The 18764-nt window shown below is 40.1% G+C and overlaps 1 protein-coding gene across 2 annotated transcripts; it reads left to right on the forward strand.

The window, feature by feature from the left end:
* The first annotated feature begins 807 nt into the window (after positions 1-807).
* ETS2 (ETS proto-oncogene 2, transcription factor) lies at positions 808-16723 on the forward strand. 2 transcript variants are annotated; one of them, XM_077927342.1, is made up of 10 exons: positions 808-1143; positions 6445-6516; positions 8716-8836; positions 10018-10137; positions 10409-10609; positions 10811-10894; positions 11398-11640; positions 12624-12891; positions 13513-13627; positions 15164-16723. In XM_077927342.1, the coding sequence occupies exons 2-10, from the start codon at positions 6445-6447 to the stop codon at positions 15377-15379; spliced, it is 1440 nt and encodes a 479-aa protein (XP_077783468.1). In that variant the 5' UTR covers positions 808-1143; the 3' UTR covers positions 15380-16723. The 2 variants fall into 2 exon arrangements, with proteins under 2 accessions (XP_077783468.1, XP_077783469.1); XM_077927343.1 differs by lacking the exon at positions 808-1143 and adding an exon at positions 1376-1492.
* The last annotated feature ends 2041 nt before the right edge of the window (positions 16724-18764 follow it).

Consider the following 18764-nt stretch of genomic DNA (forward strand, 5'->3'; position numbering starts at 1 on the left):
TATATATTTTCTGTGGATCACCTCCCAGGGCCTTCTGGTGGTTCCCTCACTGCGAGAAGTGAAGTTACAGGGAACCAGGCAAAAGGCCTTCTTGGCAGTAGGGCGCTCCCATCAGACTCAGGGAGTCAAAGAACTACACAATTTTTAGAAGACATCTGAAAGCAGCCCTGTATAGGGAAGTTTTTAACGCTTGACATTTTATTATGTTTTTATATTCAGATGAAAGCTGCCCAGAGTGGCTGGGGAAACCCAGCCAGATGAGCGGGGTATAAATAATAAAATCATTATTAATACAGTAATAAGAATTGTTATATTATTTATTTATACCCTGCTTTTTGCCCCCGACAGTTTACAGATAAACTTAAGAATTATGGGTTTTCTTCCTGAGCATGACAATAAGCTCCAGGGCAAGCTCATTTCCTATTTGGGGGCTTCCGCGGGCATCGGGTTAGCCATTGCGAGAAACGGGATGCTGGACTAAGATAGGCCATTATTGGTCTGATCCAAAAAGGCTCTCGTCATTGCGCTCTCGACGAGCTCTGAAAGCTTCAGTTTCAGAGAGATCAAGGGCTTTGGTCTTCCTTCGCCTTCTTCTGCGAAGTAGGTTTCTTCTGAGCCTCTCCATGCCTTCCCCCTCGAGGCTTCCCGGCGTCTCCGTCGAGGGGACGGAGGCAGCCGGGGCTGCTCTCCTGTTTGCGGCGGGGCAGCACAGCAGCAGCAGCAGCAGAGCGGAGGGGCGGCTCTTCCTGCTCGCGCTCCGCCTCCCTCCCTCGGCGCCTCCCTCGCCCCGTCAAGAAGCCAGGCGTGCCCAACCCGCGCCAGCGCAACGCAGTCACTCCAGGGCCACCAGCAGCGCCGGCGGGAAGCCACCTCGAGCTCCCTCACACACACGCACACACGTCCTTCGGCGGCCTGGGAGTTTGCTCGAGAGCCTCTTCGCCCCTTTCACTCGGCCGCGGCTGCTGGTGCTTTGCCGGGAGGGTAGTCTCTTCCTCCTCCTCCACCTCCGGAGCCGTGTTGGGATAACGTCGCCGTGTGCTTTGTGCGCGCGCCTTCGGCTGCCGCGCAAGGATATTTTTTGGGGGGTGTCCGCAAGCGGAGGCGCCTTTTGGACGGAGCGGAGTGCGGATTTTCTTCGGCCAGGTGAGGGACCTCGAGCGAGGCCACCGGGCGCGGCGCGGGAAACACAAGCCGGGAGACGGAGGGAGGGAGCGCGAGGGGACCTGGGCTCGGGGAGGCTGGCGCGCGCGCGCGCTTCTTTGGGCTGGAGGGAGGCGCCTTCGGGCAGGCGGGCTCAGGTAACTGGCGACGGGGCGCAGGTGGGCGAGAGAGAATTGGCGGTGGGGGTGGAGAGAGAAGACGGAGAGCGCCGTGCCATTTCCCCCAGCCTTTCTGGCCAGGGATTTGTCATGCTCTATGGGCCAGAGGCGCTAATCGGCGTTTGTGGTGGAAGAGCATCTCGCCAAGCCGGATACGGGTCTTCTTCTGCTCCGTGTGTTTTTCTCTCTCTCTCGGTGGTCGTTTTCCTTTTTGTGTGGCTTGCAGCGCGGCTCTCGTCGTCGGGATGCCGGGCACATCCCGGCGGAGCGAGGGAGCAGGCGTTGCTTTGCTTAGCGAGTAACAGGTCTTTCCGCTTTCCCGGAAGCTGCTTTGGAGTTCTTTCTCTTGGGATTTCGGCCATCAGTTCTGCCTTGAAAAGGCTTGTGCGGGTGGGAAATAACTGCTTCGGAATCAAAGGCGAAATTCTCCCCGGCCCGGCAAAGCAGTTGTTTTGGCCTTATCTCGGTTTTACTGGAGCTGCTCTTCTAAAAATGCGTTGGTGTAATTTATTTTTGTTTGGATTTGTGAATGGGGTCCGTGAACTAGAATAATTCAGATCTAACTTTGCAAGTCAGTTGATCCCCATGTGATTAGAAGAAAGAGGAGAGGCGTATATAAGATGAATGATAGGAATTTGAAAAACAAACTTTTTTTAAAAACCCACTTTTAGTGTGTTCTTGTTGCTCACTCTGGTAAATATTAAGTCTGGTAGATATTTGGGCTGTTAAAATCATGTATTTGTAGTTTGATCACTGTTCCTTTTTTTCATAAAGTGTTGCATGCAGAAGGCTTTTACCGCATTAAGTCTTCATTACAGTATAAATGAATCTTGTAATGCTATTGATCCACGTGCTAATGGCACTTAATGGATGTTTCTATGGATATGAGCAGGATCAGAAAAGGGAATTGTTGCCCTTAAAAATTATGTCTGTATGTGTCTTCTCCCCACCCCAAACAGCTAAATGTCTTGCTTCATTTTTGTGTACCTTTTGTGAGTGTGAATAGGTTGTTTGTGTGGCATATTCACATTAATATTGGTTCACTGTTGATTAGGCTTTTAAACTTTCTTGTAAGAAATTAACTTGTTTATAATATTGCATTGAAAAGGACAAGGGGATAAAATCATTAGTGATCTTTTATAGTTAGTATTTTTAGTATTTTAACGTTTTGGTTACTAAATGTTGATCATGAATGCATTAACTGCTTCTGGCAATCACCTACACATAATTAAGTTTTTAGTTACCTGCTAGCTTGACCATGTGTTTATAAGGCAAATGGAAAAGTAAGGCCTAGTTTTATCCACAAAAAACATATGCCTCAAGACTTGTTTTTTGGTATACTATGATTTGCTAGAGAGTAACAACAAGCAACAGGCTGTTTATCTCTTCACCTATTCCCCTTCCCCCTTTATAAATAATGTACCCAAAAGATATACCTATGCATACTTGTACAATTGAGCACCACGTGTTACATATGGCTTTTCGTAAACATGCTACAGTCATGGCAGTATGTATGTAACTGAAACTTCTCCAGAAAATGAATGAATGCAGGAAAATCTTGCTTAAACATCAGTAACATTTATTTATATTTTACTGGAAGAAATATCAGCTAATTAGTTGGGCAACGCCTCTTTATATTCGTCGTTTATGTAGAAGATGCTTATTTACAGGAACCCATTTCGCTCAGGAGATTTTGGTCAATAATACCCAGTTTTAATATAAAATGCAGTTGTAGCCAGTGCTGAACCTCAGGAAACTAGCCTCTGCCTCCATAAACAAAGCTGTTTGAAAAGAAAGCTTCTCTTGAAGCTAAGAAAGCATTGCTTGTTGGAATTTGATTTTTGAAAGAACTGTGTCAGTGGAGCTATCAGAAAAAGATGTATTTTCGACTAGGAGGAAGAGAGAGCCCATGTATGTTTGAAAACACACAGAGACCAGGAGTTCACCCAGTATAATTAATATATAAAGTATTTCATACTTACCACATAAATTCTTTCAAGTTTAAATAGCTCATTATATAAACCTGAGGTTTTAAAATTCTGTATCAATACAGATTTCTATATGAGCAGACAACTACAAGTGACACTAAATTAAAATGGATTTCCACTTTAATGGTCAGGGATTTTAAAGACTTGACATAAGGGAGAAGAAGCTGGGCCATGTTCTTACCTTTTCATGCCAGGTGTGGAATTCTTAAGGGGGGAAAACCCTACATTAAAATTAACAGCATTTTGATCTTTTGGCTGATTACCTCCTTACGCAAAGTACATGAGGTGGATACACAGATGCATTCCTGGAAACTGATAACCAGTCTGAAAGATAAGGGTTAAACCAACTCTGTGCCAAAGCATTACTATAAAACATTTGTGTTCAGTTGTGACGAACTGAACAACGCCCCATAAGCTTGCTTTTATAGCCTCCTCTTTGATCCTCTCTTGTTGAGTTAATGTACTCAGGTCTTATCACTGTTCCATCAACAGTAGTTTTCAGAGTTTTAGTCAGAGACCTCACATTATACTGTTCCTGGCACTATTAAATATAAAGTATGTTATCATTTCCCCTCACTGCAGTGCAGTTTGCTCTTGGTCTCCTTAAATCCTTTATCCCAACAATAATCAAATAGCGTGTGCATCAGTTATGTGTGGGAGCTGAATAAAGAAGCGAATTGGAGTGAAGTCTTGTTAAAACATGATGTACGCAATTGCCGCCCCGCCCCCCAGTTTAGAACAGGGCTTGCACAGAGTGTCACTTTATTTTCTAGGTTTTTAAACACAGAATTACTATGTCATTGTATATCTAGTTATCCTAGGTCTGTGGGCTTTGCAATAAGTGGTGCTGTCCAGCATGTTGCCTGCAGAGCATGGAAGACTCTGGGTTGTTCTTTGTTAAGCCCAGCAATAGAGGTATTTTTTAAAAAAAATAATGAAAGTTAAGGTGTTAAAAAAAACCCTTCATCGTTCTGCTTTAACACAAACAAACCCAGAGCTCTTCAGAACTCCACAGGAGTGTTCTACAAAAGCATCACAATTTAAAGCCCGTATTGGAGTCCTGTGGCCTATCAAGAGGACACAGGCAAGGTCTGTAAGATCTATTGAAGGGCACCAGAAACTAGGCCCTATGTGAAACTGCAGAGTTTTAAAAACTTTAGAATCAAGAATACACATGAGTCAACCACTTCTTAACTGTTTTAAGGTAAGAAAGAGCAAGAGAGAAACCCCTGCTCTGCTTTCATAAGAGATTATGGAAGAAAATGAATGCCTTTTACTTTCCTCACAAAAAGCCCCCGGATCTATTTGTCTGCAAGCTTAATCCACTCTGGAGGAGCTCCTGTACCTGTAAATCTCATCCACTTTGGCTAAAATGAGAAAAGTTTAAAGCTATTTTTAGGTTCTCCATTATAGTGAATGGGGAAATAGAGGAGATATCTACAGTGGTGTGTACAGTTTGCCTGTGGAAACACCTAGTATTTATGGTGTGAAAAGTTGATCATTAGGTAGTGCTGGGGAAGAACAGCCCAAGGGCAAGGCTCACATTTTCTCTAGAGTCTAGAGCCAAAAGTGGGGGGGGGGGGCCACAGACAACACCACTGCCCAAGGCTGAGCTTGAAACATGGGTAGTTAGTCAGGGCGGCCTACTTACATTTAGTAGGACTAAGAATTAATGGGGGCTAATAAGAATTGGCTCTGGTTTTATTTCACTTCAGGCCTGTAGGTTGTATAGGCCTGATTGGATAATTGGAGCGAGTGAGTACAAAATTGAGTACACCAATTTTGTACCAATTTTCTAAGGTACAAAATAAGCTAACAAAAATATGGAACTAGGTCTGATAAAATATATCTGTTCTAAAGTAATTGTTTTAATGAAGAGTGATGACCCTAAGGACACTTATATGGAAGTAAATTCCACTAATAGCTGGGAGATTCTCTAAGCAAATGGATGCGATTAGGATGAGGTGTTGCTTGCTGTGTCATTACTCTCTAACAATTCTTTAGTTTTCAAATGACTATCAGTATTAAGTTCCAACAATATTCTTTTTATATGATCTCATACTGTGAACAAAAAAAGGAGGGGAGATTTTAGAAAGAATTGAAAAAAGCATTAAAACCTTTTTTCTTGTTTGATCTATGTGTACGCTCACTTTTATGGATTTTGGGGAAAGCTCACTTAAGGCCATGCATACTTAAGTATTCAGCTGTTCATGATGAGTGGATGATGAATAATACCATCTTTAGATATCAATAGCATTTTATAGTGTTTCAGTAATAATTTATAATTCAGACAGTCTATACTTTTGCCAGAAGCTGAAGCGAGTCATTCTGCATACAGAGAGATTTCATCAATAGAAATGAAGTAGAGCAAAAATGAAATACTGTGTTCACAACAATCTTGTGACATAGGTTTGGCTGAGATGCTGTTGACTTAACCAAGACCACCCATTGTGTTCATGGCTGTCTGGTGATTTGAACTTGTATTTCACAGTGCCATACCAAAGTCCAGCCACTGAGCCAAAATGCCTCCCTATTTCATAATCCTTATTATAAGTTAAATACTAGGTAGCATCAACGTAACCTTTATAGTGTACATGTCAAGATGCTGTTGTAGTGATTGGTATTTGAGTGTTTGATGCCTAGTCTTCTCCCATAGTGAGTACTTCGATGGTTGCACCCAATTGTGTATAATGATCTTTAAAAATAAAAAAAAAGTTCTGTGTTGGTAGAACATTATGTTGTAACTTGTAAGTTAAAATAGCCAAGTCTGACATACTGATTGTTGGAGTTTTGGATTGGTCAGCGGCACACCCTCCACCCACCAAGCCATATCACATACAGCTTGGCAAATTATCCTCTTTCAAAATATTTCTGTGAGGTGGGGTGATGTTTGAAAGCTAGTTGTGTAACTCTTTGGAGTTGGGACATTAAAGTTTAATCTAGCGCGGCTAGAACGTTTTTAAATGATAACTCTTGATTTGCTTCTCCTATGTTCTCCCTTCTGAATGAAGGAAATTGGTGACATTCGTGTATGACCTTTGTAAACTGCAGCAGATAGAATGTTCATGCATGAGCCAAAAGCATTTTCCCCCCTGTCAACAAATAGCTCTCATATATATTTTATTTTCTCATTTTAGATGAGTGACTTTGGAATCAAGAACATGGATCAGGTAGCACCTGTGTGCAATGCATATAGAGGACTGCTCAAGGTGAGTTGTGAAAAACAAACATTTTCAGTAACACTTTAATTTTGCATGCATGAAACTATTTTTACATGCTATAAACAATATACTTCTATTCTAGCTAAAAACTAACATTTTCAGTAACAGTCCAGTGAAGACTATTAGTTTAATTCGATGTTGTGTCATTTGCATATAGGCTTTCTATATTTGAAAAGAGAATAACAGAAACTGTTTTCTTATTTGCTGTGCAATTTGAAAGCCAAATCCTGCCTCGTGATCTCACCAAGACAGGTGTATAAAATAAATGCACTGTTGAGATAGCCAAAAGCTTAATGTGCTGGTGTCAAGTAGCATTTTTATGTACAGTTGATTGTATTTACACCCTAATTGTCCTGTAGTTTAAAAATTCAAAGTCCCCTATGAGAAGTGCTTTGTCTGCTGTTTTGGCTTACTGTGACATCAACAACTTATGTCTCTTTAAAAATTCCACTATTGATTTTTTTCAATACTGCCTGACATTCAAACCTTTGAGGGAATCGGAGACAGAATAATTTAGCAAAATGAAGCTATGTCTTAATTTAGCAATAAACTGTTCAAGGTTGTATTTTTACTTAGTTAAGACAAAAGAATATAAATGTAGGCCTTATGGAAGATGCTTGCTAACCTTTTCTTGGCTGGTAGGCCAGTCACAAACAATATTGAAGGCATATTGGTTGACTTACGTTGGCCTTCTGGGCACAGTTCCAACATTGTACAACTGTTCCTCATTTGTTCAGGATTTTTATGTGTCTATGCTTTTAACGTGCTCATTGTGCTGTTTAGTTTCATATTCAAAACATTTTTTTCAGTACAGCATGCCTTTTACTCACTCTTAATTCTGCTGCATTTTTTCCAGTGACTCAGTACAAGGGTCACTTGTTTACACAAAACACAGGAGTTTCCAGATTATGTTGAAAGTGTTGACTCAGATCTTTTATCAGTTAACATTGAAAGAATTTATGTTATTAGAAGGCTAGACAGCTGGCTTATTATTAATCATTTCATTTGTACAGCAACTTGCTCAAGTTAAGTTTTTAAAGCTGAATTTTCTTATTGGAGTAATGTCTATATGAACAGTTTCTTTGTTCTAGACTGAATCACATTGACTAAATAAGTGTTGGGCTAAAACCAGCCAATAGAGGCACACATCTGAGAGATGTACTTTGTGCTGGCTTTTCCACCCTGTGATATGCTTTTTTGAATTTAAAGGGTGAAATCAGTAGCAATGTATTAGAGAAGTTACCCAAAACTGGCACCCAAACTTCATAGATATGCTGCTTCCCTGACCATTTGAATACAAATATATTAATAAAAGCAGTAGAAAGTCAAACACATTGTTCTTGGATGTCTATCTTAACACCTCAACAAGCTAACCATTTTAATGATGTGAAAACATTTCAGTGAATGGCTATGTTTGTGAGTTAATGGGTGAAAAAAAATAGTGGAATGTATCAAGTCTTTTATTTCAGACTTGCTTTACAATGGCTGCTACAAAGATGGTAGTGTTGTATTCTTGTGTGTGTGTGATTTTTGTTTTATCAAATAGGTGCTTATACATATTATACACAATTATACAAGAAAGGTTAGTGTGCAGTTTCTGTATATCAGTATGCAGTTAGTGTGCATTTCATAAAACTATTCTGGTGAATAGCTTCATAAAAAGGAAGTTACTTAGGAAAGTAAATAATTATAAAACCTCAAACCTCAGATTACTGTTCAGATTTCATGTGTGTCTCCCATTGTTTTCTAGTGTCTAGACCATACCTTTTCCCCCCTTAATAGAATTTATAGTGCTATGTAGTCATTCAAACGCGAACAGTGCTTCATAAAATAAAGCAAATCCTTTAAAATAATACCTGAACCTTTGTTAATTCAAATTTCAGATTGTGCTTTTAAAATGTTGCAAGGATATGCTCCATGACATTATGAATCTGAAGATGCTTTTGTAACTTCCTATTTGAACTACTGCTACAGCTTTTAGTAAATCAGGAAATCCAGCGTCAATCCTTCGTATGTACTTAGTCAGTTTCAAGGGAAATGATACTGACTAAGAAATGGCTGCTTAACATAGAATGGAGCTGTTAAGATTCCTGGAACAATGAGTTACATAACCATATCACATTTGCTCTATAAACTTGTGTGTGTACTAAAATATCCAAACTGAACTTCTTGTATTTTCTTTTTCAGCGGCAGCCTGCATTTGATAGCTTTGAAGGTGCAAATTCTTTGTTTACTGGATACTTTCCCTCATTAAATGAAGATCAGACAGTCCAGGAAGTGCCAACAGGCCTTGATTCTATTTCTTATGGTAAATACCAGTTTAATAAATGTAACACCTCTGTCATGCTAGTTAATAGAATTAAATACTCTAAACAGGATGTGGTCCAAAGTCACCTGTATGTAGAATTAGAGAAGGCACAATCTGTGGGCATCTCCTCTTATTCATAATAGAATAGCGTTGAAGCAAAGTCATTGCTCATGTGTAGCTCCTATTAATTTGAGTATAGTGGAACCTCGACTTACATACGCCTCGTCTCGCTGACTATCCAAGTTGCATCCACGGCAAACCCAGAAGTAAACACCAGGTTTGCCGCGATTTGCACATGCGCAGAAACGCGCTACCGCCAAATGCGCACACACGGCGCCTCTTCTAGCACACTGTTTCGACCAGCGGACAGACCTCCAGAACGGATTATGTCTGTAAGTAGAGGTTCCACTGTAGTGCTTATGTAGGAAATGTCTTGGTAGAGTTGGGCAGAGGTATACCCCTCGTAATATAAATTTAAAATTCTCAGTCCAGATTGTGCATGTGGCTCCATTAGCTTGAGTAGCAAAGTACAAAGATGTGCATAGTTTTTGGAATTAATGGTGAAGCCATTACAAGTAAAGGAGCACTGTGACTGCTTTCTTGGTCCTAGGCTTGAAACTGATCAGGATGCAAAGTTCATTTAGTTCTTCTGGTAATGAAAGTAGTATTTTACTCTGAAAGTCACACTGGCAGGTAGCCTATCAGTAAATGAATTCAGATAGTTCGTCAGAGCCCCAGTTGCAGCAACACTGTTCTTGCCATAATAGTGCTGTACACCTGACGAAATAGTCAATAGAACATAGATAAGCGAAGTATTGCGGTTTTGAAATGATTATAACTCCGTATACCAAGGGCAAACTCTTTCTTACAAAAAGCGAGTTAAAATCATTGATAGCAATGCTGGTGATCCTGTCCTGAAGGAATGCAGAGCTAAATAACAAGTTCGGAATAATTACTATGTTTATGCAAACAATTCTAAACATGGTTACTTTATGTTCTTTTCTAGTGTTGAAATGTTGCTAGTCTCTTCTAATGCTATGTCACTGGCAACTTCTGTAAAGAATACAGTTGGGTCCAAAATCTGTATTAATAACAAAGCATTGCTGCAGTTGAGAAAGAAGAAACTTAAACATATTCCCCCTTTCCCTTTTCTAAATTATTGCAACTCTTCTGCCTTTCAGAATCAAACAGCTGTGAATTGCCTCTCTTAACCCCATGCAGTAAGGCTGTGATGAGTCAGGCCTTAAAAGCAACTTTCAGTGGTTTCACAAAGGAACAGCGCAGACTGGGTATTCCAAATAGTAAGTGCTTTATTTCTAATGCAAAAGACTACACTGATTAGCCTTAGAAAGGTAGTTTTATTTATTATAATACCAGTAAACAAAATGAGAGTTTCTGAGTGCTTGCAAATGATCTTTTGAGGATTGCGGCCTGAGCTTGGTGTAGGTTTAGTTTACTGGATGCTTCTCAAAAGAATATGTGGAGAAGTGTTAGTAAAAGAGGCAGCAGCCAGTAGGCATAAGTGTGCAGAGAGTTTCCTTAATGTTAATTTGTTTGTCTTGCTCCTTGCAGATCCGTGGTTATGGTCACATCATCAGGTGTGCCAGTGGCTTATCTGGGCCACCAATGAATTTAGTTTGGTAAATGTGAACTTTGAGAGGTTTGCCATGGATGGGCAAGAGTTGTGCAGACTGGGAAAGGAGCGCTTCTTGGAATTGGCACCTGATTATGTGGGTGATATTCTCTGGGAACATCTGGATCAAATGATAAAAGGTAAATAAGTCTAACCAGAGTAGTGGCATGAGCCAGGAAACATATGACAAGTTTTGTTTGGGGGCAGTGGATGGTAAACTTGCAAAAGTAAATGCTAATCCTTTTGTTAAGTGTTATACAAATGTCACATGTTGCCTTTTAACAGATGAAAGCAAATTCCCCTGTCCAAAATGTATAAACAAATACTTTTTCTATTTCCAGACAGTGAAGAAAAGCCACAAGATCAGTATATGGAAAACGCCCATCTCACTTCATCCATGCACTGGGTCAACAACAACACATTAGGTAAGTATCTTTAATTAGGCTAATTACAGCAGTTAAGGAAAGCTGGAAAGACTGAATTTCCTTTTGATGTCAGTAGATATCCAATTTCATACCTGTGCTGTACAGAGTATACACCCTGGATGAAATTGCATGTGCATATTCAGCAATCTACAGAAAGTTGCTTTATATACCTTTCACTTTCAGAAGGGTGAGGGAGGTAGTCAGGTTATTGGGGGGGTATGTTTTTTGCCAGGAACTGGTGATGAATGGAATGGATATGCTTCAAAATGCTGATCTGTTAGGACTAGAAACTTAAAGGGAAAACCCCAATATATTTGCCTGGGGAGAGGTGAGAAGGTTATAGATGCCAGGGGAGATTGAGTTGACTAATTGTCATGTTTGGCATTTGACATTGTGCTAACAAGTGTTAGGGCCATACATGTATTGCTCTACTTGACATCTGATACTGTTCTAGGGGAGTCTGCAATGAGTATTATAAAAACAAATGTCCATTTCCCCTCCAGGTATTAACATAGAACAAGCACAGTATTGTGCTCAAGTACCCAGCTATCCAAAAGCCCTCAGCTATCCAAAATCCAGCCTTTTGGATGACTTATGTCAGACATCTGTTGGACCAAATGTAGTTAACCTAAAACAAGAATATCAGATGTTTCCTAAAGCACAGTTAGAAACTGTCAATGTGAACTACTGCTCCATGAACCAGGACTTCTCAAGAAACAACTTGAACTTGATGTTGGATAACTCGGGTAAGATTGCACTTCCCTATGCGTATGATCCCTTGTTGTTTATAATGCTTACAGTGTAGAAGATTCCGAGAAATAAACATTAATATAATACAGTTCCTAACATGTGCTCTAGCAATTATGTATTTAAAAAAACCCAAGCTTATTGTTTCTGAGTTAGCAACCCAACTTACCTCTTTATTACTCAGCCATTATTTTGAGATGCTGAGAACTCATAGTGCCTTTTGATAGGTCAATGGAGTAGAGTACAATTTGCCAAAGAAAAAAAATTGTCTTGTTAAGCTGTTGGCAACTAAGCTATAAATTTCATAAGCTTCCTTAATTAATTAATTATTTCTGTGCTGCCCTTCACCTGAAGACCACAGGGTGATTTACAATATATAAACAAAAATGCATACCATAGTAACAAAGAAAAAGGGCCTCATATGATGATTACAGGGGCCAGGTTGTTTCATATGAGGAGAAGTGGTCCTTGAGGTGTTGCAGTCAATTTCAAGTGATGTGCTGATCTATTAAGTAAAACCCTTGGATTCAAAGTAGTATTCTTACCGACTACAACTGGGCAAAATTGACGGACGTAAACATAATCTGAACTACGATGGATTGCAACCTCTGTAATTTGAGTTCTTAACTGGTGGAGTGGGGGCAGACTAACTGTTAAAAAGAAGAGAGATGAAACTAAGCTGCATTCTCATTGGCTTGCTGCACTGAATTAAGGACTCAGCTAGACTGGCAAAGGAAAATGTGATTGATATGCGTTGTATATGCGATATAACATTGTGCCACCTGTTTTCCCTGTTTAAATTTACAACGCATTTAACTGAAACGCTTCTTTGATCCAGCCTAAGATTGCAGTTTTGAGCCTGTATTCTCAGCCTCATCCATTCAAACCCGGGTGTTTCGATCATTTCCATTTTTTCAGCTGCGATACTAATACAAAGAAAAACTTGAGTGAACCCAAACTTGTGACTTTTCCACACTTTCAGGTAAACCTAAAGAGCATGACTCAAGTGACAGTGGCACAGAAAGTTATGAAGGCTCAGATTCATTGCTGCAGTCTTGGAACAGCCAGTCCTCGTTGGTGGATGTCCAGCGTGTGCCATCTTATGAGAGTTTTGATGATGACTGCAGCCAGTCCTTGTGTCTGAACAAACCCACAATGTCCTTTAAAGACTACATTCAAGAAAGGAGTGACCCTGTGGAGCAAGGGAAACCAGTTATACCAGCAGCAATTCTAGCTGGGTTTACAGGCAAGTACTACAATATTTTCCTTGACCTTTTTTGTTTTTTGCCTCTGGGGCTTTTCTGCCCCTTCACCGATTGCATAATGCCCCATGAGGGTGCATTTTTCTTTAGGTGAAATGACAACAGAGGTAGCCATCACAAATGTAACTGGAGCAATTTCGGACTACCCTCAAAATAAAGATTAATTAAAGCCACTATTTGTACACTTTTCTGTGTGTATGAAAGCTGAATGAAAGCAGAATTCAACAATTCTTTTGTGCCCAGTGCAAGTTCTTTTCTGAATTCCATGTTTCAGATGAAATTCAATTGTTGGGGTGGATTTCAGAGTGAAACATAAGGAGTACTGCAAAGTGTAGCCAACAGTTTGGAGGGCAGGAAGCTTCCTTCAATTTGTTGCCATGAATTTTTTAAGATTGTGAATCCAGATCTACTGTAAGAAAATCCTGTTAACTACAGGTGTATATTTCATTTTTTCTGATTCAACTTCTGGTGTCAGGTTTACCTTTACCCAGGAAGACTTTAATTATATTAAACAATTATACTAAAATCCTGAGTGCTAGTCTCTTTAACACATTAATTTATGTATGACAGTATACAATAATTTTATCTTATCCTGGTATTAACAGGTAGTGGACCGATACAATTGTGGCAGTTCCTTTTAGAGCTTCTAACTGACAAATCGTGTCAGTCATTCATTAGCTGGACTGGAGATGGATGGGAGTTTAAATTAACAGATCCAGATGAGGTTAGTAGTTCAGTTGTCATGAATAGAAATTGTTTGGCGCCTACTCTTAGGTGGAGCTATGAGGAAGGACAGCCTGTACTCTGCACCTTAATATAAGCAGTATTAACTAGATGTATAAAACTTGTTTCCCATGTATAGTTTGTTGGGCAGCTTTTTTTGTTTTTTAAAAACATACGGTAACTCTGAACCAAGATAGGAATATATATATATATATATATATATATATATGCAGGTTTTGGTGTCCTCGGGTGTCTTCCCGTGTAAAAGATGGGGTGTCTAGGCGACGTTTCGACGAGGTCTCACTCGTCATCTTCAGGCTGGTGCTTTCGGCTTCTTGTTACTGGAACAGAGCAGGATCTCAGTGTTTGAGTTCCTATAAATACTGTTGAGGGGGTGTGGTGTATAGCCTCCAATGTTCTGGGCAGAGAGGAAGTTCCCAGGCTAGTGTGCCTTTTCTTCTTTTGTTCCTTAATTACTTGAGGGATATCTTGAGTGATTTCTTGAGTGATATCCTGAGTACCACTTAGGTGGGTCATTAGGTGTGGCACAGGCCACAAAACCACAGCTCGCCCCTATACTCGAAGCCAAGCCAGAGCACAACTAAGTGCAGTACAGCCATCTTCTCAGAAAACTCTTCACAAAGTTCAAGAGGTCAAGACACAAAGGCCTTAGCAACTAATCCACACCTAATGACCCACCTTAGCAACTAATCCACACCTAATGACCCACCTAAGTGGTACTCAGGATATCACTCAAGAAATCACTCAAGATATCCCTCAAGTAATTAAGGAACAAAAGAAGAAAAGGCACACTAGCCTGGGAACTTCCTCTCTGCCCAGAACATTGGAGGCTATACACCACACCCCCTCAACAGTATTTATAGGAACTCAAACACTGAGATCCTGCTCTGTTCCAGTAACAAGAAGCCGAAAGCACCAGCCTGAAGATGACGAGTGAGACCTCGTCGAAACGTCGCCTAGACACCCCATCTTTTACACGGGAAGACACCCGAGGACACCAAAACCTGCATTCCTGTACCCGTGAAAATCTACGAAAGCATATATATATATATATATATATATATATATATATATATATATATATATATGAGAGAGAGAGAGAATGAATGAATTCTATTAGGTATCAAGTGGTTGCTTCATGATTTAAATTCTTTCAGTTAGAAAAATACTGCAGGAAGTTAATTTGTTGAAGCTTTTCACTTCAGATATACTCATAATTCTCATAATTCAAGCGTGACTTGGAAGTATTTCATTATTTAAAACCTCCTTTTTTTGCAACTCTCTAGATGCCCTAGATGTCTTTAGCTATTCATTAAGCTTTTAAGGATTAGGCATTTCATTCCACCTTTCCCTTTTGAACTTGTTGTTCCTAGTATGCTCCAGTTAACTTGGCCTTGTGGAAGTGCTAGTGATTAAAGAACATGGCATTTGGAATAAATGACTCCATTCCTAAAATCCAGATTTTCAGCGGTTGCCTTGAATGTTAATAACTCTTACCACATTTTTCTCCTTTCAGGTCGCACGGCGATGGGGCAGAAGGAAAAACAAGCCCAAAATGAACTATGAGAAGCTGAGCCGTGGCCTCCGCTATTACTATGACAAGAACATCATACACAAGACTTCAGGGAAGCGCTATGTATACCGCTTTGTATGTGACCTACATAACCTGTTGGGCTATACAGCAGAGGAGCTGCATGCAATGCTAGGAGTGCAGCCAGACACAGAAGACTGAGCGTTGCAATTTTCTGTAGCATTGATGGAAGAATGCAACAACGCATGAACTGTGAACTGGGACCTCCTGCATCAGTCATTAGTTTTACCTTCTGGCTGTTTGGAGTGGGTGCACTGTAAAAGACCTTAAAAGAAGTGATTTTGTGAACCAGGTGAAGTCAAAGGAAAGAGAAATGGCCGTATTTGGGGGCACCATGGCTTCAGATATTGATGTGTCCAACCTTTTGAGCAGCAACGAGTGAGGTCAACACAGTTCCCAGCTGTAACTTGGAAGATACGAAAGTACTCCAGGGTTTAGAGTTCTGGTTATTTATACCACCATATAATTAAGGGTGTTACCCATACCAAAGGCTGATAGCCACCAGAATTTCTAGCTTGAACAAACCCTAAAATAACAACCTTGCAGATGCTTTATGTCATGACGTGTGATTTAAGAGAGGGAAGGTTAGGCATCCTTTATTTAAGTCTGGGTACTGAGTTGAATTTGCATTGGGCGTTCTTGCCAAAGCAGCGCATGTGCCCTCCGCAAATAAACTGTAGTCTCAGAGCCAGGTGGAGCAGTGGCAGAGAGTCCTCGCAAAGAGGGAGGAAATATGTACCATTTCAAAGTCTGTAATTTGTGTTTGTGTATATAAGCACGTTCATAATGATTCTCTGGCAATTTAATGCTCCTATTTAACATATTGTATATTGTAATTTAAGCTCATATAAGCATCTGAAAGAGGAGGAAAGTAAAGGTTTCATTTCAGAACAGCAGCACTTAAGCATCCTGGAACAAGTATTTAATCTACTGAAGGAGTTGATAAATCACATAGGCACATGCTGAGTGCCTTTTTTGCTCAAGGAGAATAATTCATGGCTAGCAGAAAAACACTTTGAGCATTTTTTTTTTGAAAGACTCTAATAATATAGCCTGGGGCATAAAAGGCCCAATTTGCCTTTTATTCTGACTGAAATTGAAAATGTTAATATTGTTTTCAAATATATTTATTAATGGCATATCTCTTTTATGCATGTCCTTTTGGAAACAATTTATATGTATAGTCCTTAATTCTTTTCTTCAGTTGGCCATTCCCCAACCTTCGCCCTCACCCTTCATGAACTATTCTGATTAAAATATGAATTCTATTTTTGGAAATAATTCTGACTCCTTTTCAGCAGTTAGGAGAAAGATATATGTAGCAGCTATTTTTACTGCCAAAAACAAAAACACTTCACTGGAAAAAATGGTTTGTAAATGAAAAATATTGTAAAAGAAAAGTATTTTTTATCTTGAGATTGATGTAAATTTAAATGTACAGTCTGATGTTTAAAATGTTATTAAAACCTCTTGAACGAATATTAACAGTTGTGTTTATACGCTTATGAATTCTTAACAGTAATTTTGAAACTTACGAGCAATTCAATAAGTACATATCTAAGTGTCTTAATAAGTCCTGGGGGTTGACACAGGGGGCAATAGTCTCTCCATCACATCAGTGTCCATCAAGATTTGAATGCAGATGTATTGCAGAGAAGCAGCTCCATCTCCTGCAAGGTTGACAGTCTTTCAGCAGAAGCAATAAATACCCATATGCATACATTACTTAGCTAGATCTCATGTCTCTATCAAATTGAATGGCGTGAATTGTGTATGCGCCAACAAGTCATGCTCCTGAAGAACACAATCACAATAACTGCATATACTCTATAGTGCTTGCCTTCAATGGTGGAACATTTCAACTTCTTGATTTGGACTCCAAAAACCACACACACCCTGGAGTGGTTTTCTAATTAGTATGGGGTTTTTAAAATACTGTGAAATTCTGCTGTGAGTCATGTAAAACAGGCCCAAATGGAGGCATTTGCTACAAATGTACATGCAAACACAGCTGGAAAATATTTGGGATCCTTTCTGTGTGTGTAAATACAATCCTGTTTACAGATGCATCCAATATCTCTACTTCCCACAAGAAGAGCTTTCCAACACTCCCTCTTCAAGGGTGACTTTAAGGGATAACTTAATACGGTGCTAATTTTGTTAGTGTTTACAACAGGCGGCTACAGAAAACAAGCATCCCCCCCAAACCCGCCCCAATCAGATGCCCTGGAGGTCACATCTTTATGTCTGGCTTGATGCTTTCATCTTTCCATGGATATACAGGCCTACTGCTTAGTAGCTAGTTCTCTCCCCATTGCCCCAACTCACATGCTGGGCATGTGACTGGCATAATACTGGAGGGGGAGATGTACATCCTCATAAATTGAAAGAATTCAGATTGTAATTCAGTGCATGTGTTACTTTTATGAAGGAGTCTTGTCTTTCATTGGTAACTAAGCATGTGAAATGTGATGCAGAGTATGCAACCTCAAAGCCTAAACAATTTGCCTCTTGCAAATTCAGCTTCTTTAAGTGCAGAGATCTTAAAGAGGCTTTCTTTTATGTGGGATGGTGGTCTTAAAGATATGCCTTAATTCACAGCTTCAGTCCCTTAGACTCTTTCCTCTGTGAATCATTCCCATTTTATTATTTTATAATTTAAATGGATTTCTTACTTCACCACAAGATCCTGGCCAGGTGTGTGGGTGTGGGTGCTTAAAACCATAGAATCCTACAATGTTACAATCCAATGAAACAATTTAAAACAAACTGAAGAATAGAGGGGGTCAGCTTCACTGTCAACTTTATGCAAGAGAGTCTTCCATCATAATCGTTTTGCCAAAAAGATTCCTTCTCACCCGCTTTGGATTCTTGGTACTACTAATCTTATGCAAGATGGCTTGTTGGGAGGAAAGGACCTTGTTGATGAGCAAGTTGTTCCACGTCTGAGTCCATATCCTCACCAAGGCGGCTGAAAGCAACACTGTTAACCAAGGAAGATGTGGGTTACCTAGACGGAGTCATTTATGGAGAGAAGGGGAGCATCTAAAACCTTATCACAACTCTGCAATTGTCCCTGATCCAACAAAGTCATACTGACAAACTTCAAATGTAACAGAAGGGGAACTTGCTGCAGAAGGGGAAAGCTTTTCTCTTAATTCACTTCCCCAAAACTGTCACAAAAATAGTGAAGCCAACTAGCTGAGATCTCAGCAGCTTCTGCTGAAGTCAGTTTCTCTCTGAGGAAAGCTGGAAATGTCCGGAGAGGTAGAGTACAGAACTGCTTGGGTTATTTTGAACTGGTGGCGGACCGTGGTGTGAAGCAGGTGGCCCTGTGTTTCCTTTTTTTTTTCAGAAGGCTGCATGTGATTATGGACATATACCCTTTCCTGACAGTTACTCATCATCGCCAGTGACATCACAGGCAGTGTCCACTAGGTTCCCATGACAGCAAACATGCACCCATCTATTGCAATGGCAGAAGTGGGGCAGCTGCCGTTCTCCAACACAGAGGAAACAAAACTTT

Source organism: Podarcis muralis, chromosome 4 (genome assembly GCF_964188315.1).
Source record: "Podarcis muralis chromosome 4, rPodMur119.hap1.1, whole genome shotgun sequence".
Classification (NCBI taxonomy): domain Eukaryota; kingdom Metazoa; phylum Chordata; class Lepidosauria; order Squamata; family Lacertidae; genus Podarcis; species Podarcis muralis.